This window comes from Bufo gargarizans, chromosome 7 (genome assembly GCF_014858855.1).
Source record: "Bufo gargarizans isolate SCDJY-AF-19 chromosome 7, ASM1485885v1, whole genome shotgun sequence".
In the NCBI taxonomy this organism is placed as follows: Eukaryota; Metazoa; Chordata; class Amphibia; order Anura; family Bufonidae; genus Bufo; species Bufo gargarizans.
In genome coordinates this window covers 168,291,317-168,301,779 of record NC_058086.1, presented here as the reverse complement: position 1 = coordinate 168,301,779, position 10,463 = coordinate 168,291,317, and the positions used below count along the sequence as shown (strand labels likewise).

The window sequence follows — 10,463 nt, the reverse complement described above, 5'->3', positions numbered from 1 at the left end:
AGTATAATACAGGATGTAACTTAGGATCAGTGCAGGATAAGTAATGTATGTACACAGTGACTGCACCAGCAGAATAGTGAGTGCAGCTCTGGAGTATAATACAGGATGTAACTTAGGATCAGTACAGGATAAGTAATGTATGTACACAGTGACTCCACCAGCAGAATAGTGAGTGCAGCTCTGGAGTATAATACAGGATGTAACTCAGGATCAGTACAGGATAAGTAATGTATGTACACAGTGACTGCACCAGCAGAATAGTGAGTGCAGCTCTGGAGTATAATACAGGATGAACTCAGGATTAGTGATGAGCGAACCTCTGTTTTAAGTTCGGCGTCTAAAGTTCGGCTTCCGGTTAGCGGAGAATCCCGATCTGGATCCGGATATGGATTCCGACTTCCGTTGTGGTCCGTGGTAGCGGAATCAATAATCGGCCATTATTGATTCCGCTACCACGGACCACAACGGAAGTTGGAATCCATATCCGGATCCAGATCGGGATTCTCCGCTAACCGGAAGCCGAACTTTAGACGCCGAACTTAAAACAGAGGTTCGCTCATCTCTACTCAGGATCAGTACAGGATAAGGCCTCCTGCACACGACCGTTTTTTCCCCCCGTTTACTGGCCGTTTTTAGCATTCCGTATACGGAACCATTCATTTCAATGGTTCCGCAAAAAAAAACGGAATGTACTCCGTATGCCTTCCGTTCCGTTTAAAGATAGAACATGTCCTATTATTGCCCGCAAATCATGTTCCGTGGCTCTATTCAAGTCAATGGGTCCGCAAAAAAACGGAACACATACAGAAATGCATCCGTATGTCTTCCGTTTCCATTCCGTTTTTTGCGGAACCATCTATTGAAAATGTTATGCCCAGCCCAATTTTATCTATGTAATTACTGTATATGCCATACGGAAAAACGGAACAGAAACTGAAACACAGCGGAAACAAAAAACGGATCCGTGAAAAACGGACCGCAAAACACTGAAAAAGCCATACGGTCGTGTGCAGGAGGCCTAAGTAATATATGTACACAGTGACTCCAGCAGAATAGTGAGTGCAGCTCTGGAGTATAATACAGGATGTAACTCAGGATCAGTACAGGATAAGTAATGTATGTACACAGTGACTGCACCAGCAGAATAGTGAGTGCAGCTCTGGGGTATAATACAGGATGTAACTCAGGATCAGTACAGGATAAGTAATGTATGTACACAGTGACTGCACCAGCAGAATAGTGAGTGCAGCTCTGGGGTATAATACAGTATGTAACTCAGGATCAGTACAGGATAAGTAATGTATGTACACAGTGACTGCACCAGCAGAATAGTGAGTGCAGCTCTGGAGTATAATACAGGATGTAACTCAGGATCAGTACAGGATAAGTAATGTATGTACACAGTGACTGCACCAGCAGAATAGCGAGTGCAGCTCTGGAGTATAATACAGGATGTAACTCAGGATCAGTACAGGATAAGTAATGTATGTACACAGCGACTGCACCAGCAGAATAGTGAGTGCAGCTCTGGAGTATAATACAGGATGTAACTCAGGATCAGTACAGGATAAGTAATGTAATGTACACAGTAACTCCGCCAGCAGAATAGTGAGTGCAGCTCTGGAGTATAATACAGGATGTAACTCAGGGTCAGTACAGGATAAGTAATGTATGTACACAGTGACTCCACCAGCAGAATAGCGAGCGCAGCTCTGGAGTATAATACAGGATGTAACTCAGGATCAGTACAGGATAAGTAATGTATGTACACAGTGACTGCACCAGCAGAATAGTGAGTGCAGCTCTGGAGTATAATGCAGGATGTAACTCAGGATCAGTACAGGATAAGTAATGTATGTACACAGTGACTGCACCAGCAGAATAATGAATGCAGCTCTGGAGTATAATGCAGGATGTAACTCAGGATCAGTACAGGATAAGTAATGTATGTACACAGTGACTGCACCAGCAGAATAGTGAATGCAGCTCTGGAGTATAAAGACACATAAAAAATAAATTTGTGTGCATGAGCCCTAAGTTATGTATGTACCAGCAGAATAGTGAGTGCAGCTCTGGAGTATACAGAATGTACGTCTGAATCAGCATAGGATAAGTAATGTATACTCTTACGGGGCATATTTCACATATTTTGCTATTGATTATCCGGAATATACTGGGGCTGTAATGTGGCGTATCCTCCATTGATGCCCCCGTCTCAGTGTGTGACCTGGATTTCTTCTGTCACTTTCCTCTCCTGTGTTTAACAGTCAGACAGGTGTAAACTTAATACGTTTATGAGAAGCCAATTAACACTTTGATACCTTAGCTTGGATTACATCTGATTAAAAGAGACCTAAATCCTTCGGTGCTGACACCGGCGATGGCGGCTTACTCCAGGTCCCACGTTATAAAGAGCCGGGGTACTGCGCTCACTCTGTAGAGCGGCTTTCGCAGGAGCACAAGCTTTTTCGGGGTGTCCCTGAGAGAAACACAGTAGTGGTTTCTTTCTAGTTTGGGGGGAGGACTTTAGAGAACCGCCAATATGAACGGAACAGAAGGCCCAAACTTTTACATACCCATGTCCAACAAGACTGGGGTGGTGCGAAGCCCATTTGAATACCCTCAGTATTACCTGGCAGAGCCATGGCAATATTCCATTTTGTGCGCGTACATGTTCCTGCTCATTCTACTTGGGTTCCCAATCAACTTCATGACCTTGTACGTCACCATCCAGCACAAGAAGCTCCGGACACCCTTAAACTATATCCTGCTGAATTTGGCCTTTGCCAACCACTTCATGGTCCTGTGTGGATTCACGGTGACAATGTACTCCTCCATGAACGGATACTTCATCCTCGGAGCCACCGGTTGCTATGTTGAAGGCTTCTTCGCTACCCTTGGTGGTGAGTTCTTATTCTGGATGCACCAGGTTGGGCGATGGTTCCTGGGTCTCTTGGTCTAGGAGACCAAAGCTCATGTACGTGGATGGAGGGGGTGTGTGAATAATTTCAACAATTAGGTCAAGTCTTGGTAATCTATGGGGTGGTAGACGCCAGCTTCCATGGTAGAGGTCTCCAGTCCTCCTGGGATGGCTTCCGTAGGCTGTAGGAGGTTCCCGAGCATATTCCTCACTGTCTGTTCTTGTCTCCGACAGGTGAAATCGCCCTTTGGTCCCTGGTGGTCTTGGCCATTGAACGATACGTGGTGGTCTGTAAGCCCATGAGCAACTTCCGATTTAGTGAGAACCATGCCGTCATGGGCGTAGTGTTCACCTGGGTCATGGCTTTGTCCTGTGCTGCTCCTCCACTCTTTGGATGGTCCAGGTATGTTTAGAGCCATTTATGATCACATAGCACTACAACTCCCATCATGTAATACTAGTGAATTTTCATCCAAAATATTTACTGGAAAAAAGCAGCCTTGTTTTTCAGATCATGAGTGATACTGTCTCCTGAGCTGTGTATCTAATCCTATCCTGTGTGATACTGTCTGCTGAGCTGTGTATCTAATCCTATCCTGTGTGATACTGTCTGCTGAGCTGTGTATCTAATCCTATCCTGTGTGATACTGTCTGCTGAGCTGTGTATCTAATCCTATCCTGTGTGATACTGGCTGCTGAGCTGTGTATCTAATCCTATCCTGTGTGATACTGTCTGCTGAGCTGTGTATCTAATCCTATCCTGTGTGATACTGTCTGCTGAGCTGTGTATCTAATCCTCTCCTGTGTGATACTGTCTGCTGAGCTGTGTATCTAATCCTATCCTGTGTGATACTGTCTGCTGAGCTGTGTATCTAATCCTATCCTGTGTGATACTGTCTGCTGAGCTGTGTATCTAATCCTATCCTGTGTGATACTGTCTGCTGAGCTGTGTATCTAATCCTATCCTGTGTGATACTGTTTGTTGAGCTGTGTATCTAATCCTATCCTGTGTGATACTGTCTGCTGAGCTGTGTATCTAATCCTATCCTGTGTGATACTGTCTGCTGAGCTGTGTATCTAATCCTATCCTGTGTGATACTGTCTGCGGAGCTGTGTATCTAATCCTATCCTGTGTGATACTGTCTGCTGAGCTGGTGTATCTAATCCTATCCTGTGTGATACTTTCTGCTGAGCTGTGTATCTAATCCTATCCTGTGTGATACTGTCTGCTGAGATGTGTATCTAATCCTATCCTGTGTGATACTGTTTGTTGAGCTGTGTATCTAATCCTATCCTGTGTGATACTGTCTGCTGAGCTGTGTATCTAATCCTATCCTGTGTGATACTGTCTGCTGAGCTGTGTATCTAATCCTATCCTGTGTGATACTGTCTGCGGAGCTGTGTATCTAATCCTATCCTGTGTGATACTGTCTGCTGAGCGGTGTATCTAATCCTATCCTGTGTGATACTGTCTGCTGAGCTGTGTATCTAATCCTATCCTGTGTGATACTGTCTGCTGAGCTGTGTATCTAATCCTCTCCTGTGTGATACTGTCTGCTGAGCTGTGTATCTAATCCTATCCTGTGTGATACTGTCTGCTGAGCTGTGTATCTAATCCTATCCTGTGTGATACTGTCTGCTGAGCTGTGTATCTAATCCTATCCTGTGTGATACTGTCTGCTGAGCTGTGTATCTAATCCTATCCTGTGTGATACTGTCTGCGGAGCTGTGTATCTAATCCTATCCTGTGTGATACTGTCTGCTGAGCGGTGTATCTAATCCTATCCTGTGTGATACTGTCTGCTGAGCGGTGTATCTATTCCTATCCTGTGTGATACTGTCTGCTGAGCTGTGTATCTAATCCTATCCTGTGTGATACTGTCTGCTGAGCTGTGTATCTAATCCTATCCTGTGTGATACTGTCTGCTGAGCTGTGTATCTAATCCTATCCTGTGTGATACTGTCTGCTGAGCTGTGTATCTAATCCTATCCTGTGTGATACTGTCTGCTGAGCTGTGTATCTAATCCTATCCTGTGTGATACTGTCTGCTGAGCTTTGTATCTAATCCTATCCTGTGTGATACTGTCTGCTGAGCTGTGTATCTAATCCTATCATGTGTGATACTGTCTGCTGAGCTGGTGTATCTAATCCTATCCTGTGTGATACTGTCTGCTGAGCTGTGTATCTAATCCTATCCTGTGTGATACTGTCTGCTGAGCTGTGTATCTAATCCTATCCTGTGTGATACTGTCTGCTGAGCTGTGTATCTAATCCTATCCTGTGTGATACTGTCTGCGGAGCTGTGTATCTAATCCTATCCTGTGTGATACTGTCTGCTGAGCTGTGTATCTAATCCTATCCTGTGTGATACTGTCTGCTGAGCTGTGTATCTAATCCTATCCTGTGTGATACTGTCTGCTGAGCTGTGTATCTAATCCTATCCTGTGTGATACTGTCTGCTGAGCTGTGTATCTAATCCTATCCTGTGTGATACTGTCTGCTGAGCTGTGTATCTAATCCTATCCTGTGTGATACTGTCTGCTGAGCTGTGTATCTAATCCTATCCTGTGTGATACTGTCTGCTGAGCTGTGTATCTAATCCTATCCTGTGTGATACTGTCTGCTGAGCTGTGTATCTAATCCTATCCTGTGTGATACTGTCTGCTGAGCTGTGTATCTAATCCTATCCTGTGTGATACTGTCTGCTGAGCTGTGTATCTAATCCTATCCTGTGTGATACTGTCTGCTGAGCTGTGTATCTAATCCTATCCTGTGTGATACTGTCTGCTGAGCTGTGTATCTAATCCTATCCTGTGTGATACTGTCTGCTGAGCTGTGTATCTATCCTATCCTGTGTGATACTGTCTGCTGAGCTGTGTATCTAATCCTCTCCTGTGTGATACTGTCTGCTGAGCTGTGTATCTAATCCTCTCCTGTGTGATACTGTCTGCTGAGCTGTGTATCTAATCCTCTCCTGTGTGATACTGTCTGCTGAGCTGTGTATCTAATCCTCTCCTGTGTGATACTGTCTGCTGAGCTTGTATCTAATCCTGTCCTTGTGATACTGTCCTGCTGAGCTGTGTATCTAATCCTCTCCTGTGTGATACTGTCTGCTGAGGCTGTGTATCTAATCCTCTCCTGTTGATACTGTCTGCTGAGCTGTGTATCTAATCCGCTCCTGTGTGATACTGTCTGCTGAGCTGTGTATCTAATCCTGTCCTGTTGATACTGTCTGCTGAGCTGTGTATCTAATCTCGTCCTGTGTGATACTGTCTGCTGAGCTGTGTATCTAATCCTATCCTGTGTGATACGTCTGCTGAGCTGTGTATCTAATCCTATCCTGTGTGATACTGTCTGCTGAGCTGTGTATCTAATCCTGATCCTGTGTGATACTGTCTGCTGAGCTGTGTATCTAATCCTCTCCTGTGTGATACTGTCTGCTGAGCTGTGTATCTAATCCTTCCTGTGTGATACGTCTGCTGAGCTGTGTATCTAATCCTCTCCTGTGTGATACTGTCTGCTGAGCTGTGTATCTAATCCTATCCTGTGTGATACTGTCTGCTGAGCTGTGTATCTAATCCTATCCTGTGTGATACTGTCTGCTGAGCTGTGTATCTAATCCTATCCTGTGTGATACTGTCTGCTGAGCTTCCTGTTGATACGGTCTGCTGACTGTGTAGCTATCCTCCTGTGTGATACTGTCTGCTGAGCTGTGTATCTAATCCTCTCCTGTGTGATACTGTCTGCTGAGCTGTGTATCTAATCCTCTCCTGTGTGATACTGTCTGCTGAGCTGTGTATCTAATCCTCTCCTGTGTGATACTGTCTGCTGAGCTGTGTATCTAATCCTCTCCTGTGTGATACTGTCTGCTGAGCTGTGTATCTAATCCTATCCTGTGTGATACTGTCTGCTGAGCTGTGTATCTAAGCCTATCCTGTGTGATACTGTCTGCTGAGCTGTGTATCTAATCCTATCCTGTGTGATACTGTCTGCTGAGCTGTGTATCTAATCCTGTCCTGTGTGATACTGTCTGCTGTAATACTGTCTGCTAGCTGGTATCTAATCCTATCCTGTGTGATACTGTCTGCTGAGCTGTGTATCTAATCCTATCCTGTGTGATACTGTCTGCTGAGCTGTGTATCTAATCCTATCCTGTGTGATACTGTCTGCTGAGCGGTGTATCTAATCCTCTCCTGTATGATACTGTCTGCTGAGCTGTGTATCTAATCCTCTCCTGTGTGATACTGTCTGCTGAGCTGTGTATCTAAGCCTCTCCTGTGTGATACTGTCTGCTGAGCTGTGTATCTAAGCCTCTCCTGTGTGATACTGTCTGCTGAGCTGTGTATCTAAGCACTGTGTGGACCAGCACGGAAGGCGGCCGGGGCTATAATCAAGCTTCGGGCACCAGGGGGCGCTCATTGCCTTGTGTTGTCGCAGGTACATCCCCGAGGGCATGCAGTGCTCCTGTGGAGTCGACTACTACACCCTGAAGCCCGAGGTCAACAACGAGTCCTTCGTCATCTACATGTTCATCGTCCACTTCACCATCCCCCTGATTATCATTTTCTTCTGCTATGGCCGCCTGGTGTGCACTGTGAAAGAGGTGAGCAGAGGTTGCGCCGAGGCATGAGGCATGGAGTGTCTCGCTTCTGTCTTTTCATTCTGCTCTCTCTTGCTCTCGCTTCACAGGCTGCAGCTCAACAGCAAGAGTCCGCCACCACCCAGAAGGCCGAGAAAGAGGTGACCAGGATGGTGATCATCATGGTGGTCTTCTTCCTTATCTGTTGGGTCCCCTACGCCACAGTCGCTTTCTACATCTTCAGCCATCAGGGCTCTGAGTTCGGCCCCGTCTTCATGACCGTCCCAGCTTTCTTTGCCAAGAGTTCTTCCATCTACAACCCTGTCATCTACATCATGCTCAACAAGCAGGTACGGAACTAGAGACCCCCATGAATGCCTAATCCACCCCACAGTCCCCCTGATACTCCCAGCTCCTCTGTAGTCCATCTAAAATAGAGGCTCGAGTGTGTGACTACTGAGGCAGCTGCCTAAGGCCATCACAGAAATGGGGCATAGAGCCAATATCCAGGCTCCTCCGCTTATCGAGGCCCCTACCTCAGTATATATACAGCACTTCATCTCCCCATGTACTGTCTGAGCTTGTGATGATACACAGTATTCAATAGAAATAAGCAGAGCTGCAGTGTAAAGCAAGAAGGAAGCACAGAAAAGAAGGCAGGAGTCACTGATTGTGCCGCTGTGTCTTAATAGAGCAGAGCTGCAGTGTAAAGCACACGTGGAGAGAAAGTGGATATCTCCAGCTTCTTCAGATATCTCCTACGATGCACAGACTTATGCTGAACTTATGCTGATGCACAGCAGCTAATATTAGCAAGCAGAGCTGCAGTGTGCAGCATGGAGGAAGGACAAAACTGAAGTCAAAGCCTCTAATGAGGCAGACAGTGGGTTTCATGCTATCTCAGACTCCAGAAGACAATGCATTTGTGATCAGGTCGCTGGCTGTGTCCTAATAGAGCAGAGCTGCAGTGTAAAGCATGGGGTAGAAGAAAAAAAAAAGCCTCACCTAATTGAGTCAGTAATGTCTCTGCTTTTCTCCCTCAGTTCCGTAACTGCATGATCACCACCCTGTGCTGCGGCAAGAATCCCTTTGGAGAAGATGATGCCTCCTCTGCCGCCACCTCCAAGACAGAGGCTTCTTCTGTTTCTTCCAGCCAGGTGTCTCCTGCATAAGACCTTCCACCAGGCCTGTCTCAGGGTCCGCTGCCTCACACAGCTCCCACCGCCCCAACTCCGTCTCCTTCTCGCTAAGGCGGCGAAGTTCCCCTTCCATTACATAAAACGTATCTGTTCAAGAAAGACGACGACGACGAAGAGGAGGAGCCCCCCCGAACCCCTTCTCTGCTGAAAACGACTTGATTGCTTCTGCAACGCAACGGGACCCTTACGGCAGCGAAGGGGTTGTCATCCGGACGCGCCAAGAATTCCTTCGAGACTGTAAATATCTTAAAGGAACCGTCCTGCTAGGTTCCGTGACGCCGCTCCTGTAGTCGCCGTTCCCCCGCTCTCCGGCCGGTTCATACCTCTTATTTTTTTGCAATGCAACAGAAAAGAATATTTTTGTACCCCACGGCTTTTCCCGGTCAGGTCTGGTAGTGGCGGATAGGCCGACCCCTCGCACCTGTAATAAAGCGCAGCAAAGAAAAATCCAAAAAAATAAAACATCTTATGTCATTGACGTTCCCAGCAGACCTGACCTCATCGCCCCGCCATCTGGAGACCATGTAACCCCCCCCAGGCATTAAATATTGGTATGAACCAAGGCCGCGCGGAGACACTACTGCACCGTGCCCTACCGCTACTACTACTCCCAATCTTCACACGTCAGCCCCAGGTAAAGCCAGTTCATTGGCATCTTCTAGGATCTAAAGATGTTGCCCATGAGTTCCAATAAGTCCATGCCACCTGTTGGCAGTCCTCAGCTTGGCAGGTGCCCCCCGAGAGATGTCTACAATGGCCGCTCTCCATGTTCAAGGAGCGACATGGAGGAAGCCAGTCTTGCTCAAAGAGCTTACGATCCCTCATTAAAAACTATGGCCTAGCCCCAAGATATCTACCCAATGGTCACTTACCCCATTAGTTTCCTGTCCCGGAAATGCCATTGGCCTGTGAAGAGCATTCAAGGTCATGTCCTGTCCTCGCCACCTCTTATATTTCCAGTGACAGGAGATGCCGACATCTTGGGCGTTCCCCTCCCCCAGGTTGATGCTCCAGGGCCCGTATTTTGCATGAGCAGAGTCAGAAGGGGTCAAGCCCCCACCCCCAGCATCCTCCTGTGCTCCCATTACAGTTCTCATGATGTAAATAGAAAATTTACCTGCAAGTTTCGGTGTAGGAGTGCGTGTATGCGTAGACCCCACCCCCCGCGACGACACTGCGCGGACATACCGGTGGGATTACGGAAGCTGCAATGATATCTCCTGAATGTAGTCGTGTATTTTCTGTACGATGTGATAGAAAAGATTTCCACATAAAACGTTTCCTGCTTAAGCCTGTGTCTCTCCATTTGTGGATTGGTAATACCGGTGTTGGCCACAAGATGGCAACCGAGAGGAGAGGGGCAAATTATTAGACTGTTGGTCTGACTGTGCAAAGGTCCAGGAGGCAAAAGGGCCGCTATGTGACTGGTGAACTTCTCAAGAGGGCATCAGTATTATAAAGGAGGGGTGCAGTATTATAAAGGGAGGGCGCAGTATTATAAAGGGAGGGCGCAGTATTATAAAGCAGGGGTGCAGTATTATAAAGGGAGGGCGCAGTATTATAAAGCAGGGGTGCAGTACTATAAAGGGAGGGCACAGTATTATAAAGCAGGGGTGCAGTATTATAAAGGGAGGGCGCAGTATTATAAAGCAGGGGTGCAGTATTATAAAGGGAGGGCGCAGTATTATAAAGGGAGGGCGCAGTATTATAAAGGGAGGGCGCAGTATTATAAAGGGAGGGCGCAGTATTATATAGATAGCTTGG

At 46.7% G+C, this 10,463-nt stretch overlaps 1 protein-coding gene across 1 annotated transcript; it reads left to right on the top strand.

Annotated features, from left to right (window-relative positions):
• The first annotated feature begins 2,531 nt into the window (after positions 1-2,531).
• Positions 2,532-9,954, top strand: RHO (rhodopsin). Its single transcript, XM_044301513.1, has 5 exons — positions 2,532-2,903; positions 3,155-3,323; positions 7,359-7,524; positions 7,611-7,850; positions 8,544-9,954. The coding sequence occupies exons 1-5, from the start codon at positions 2,543-2,545 to the stop codon at positions 8,670-8,672; spliced, it is 1,065 nt and encodes a 354-aa protein (XP_044157448.1). The 5' UTR covers positions 2,532-2,542; the 3' UTR covers positions 8,673-9,954.
• The last annotated feature ends 509 nt before the right edge of the window (positions 9,955-10,463 follow it).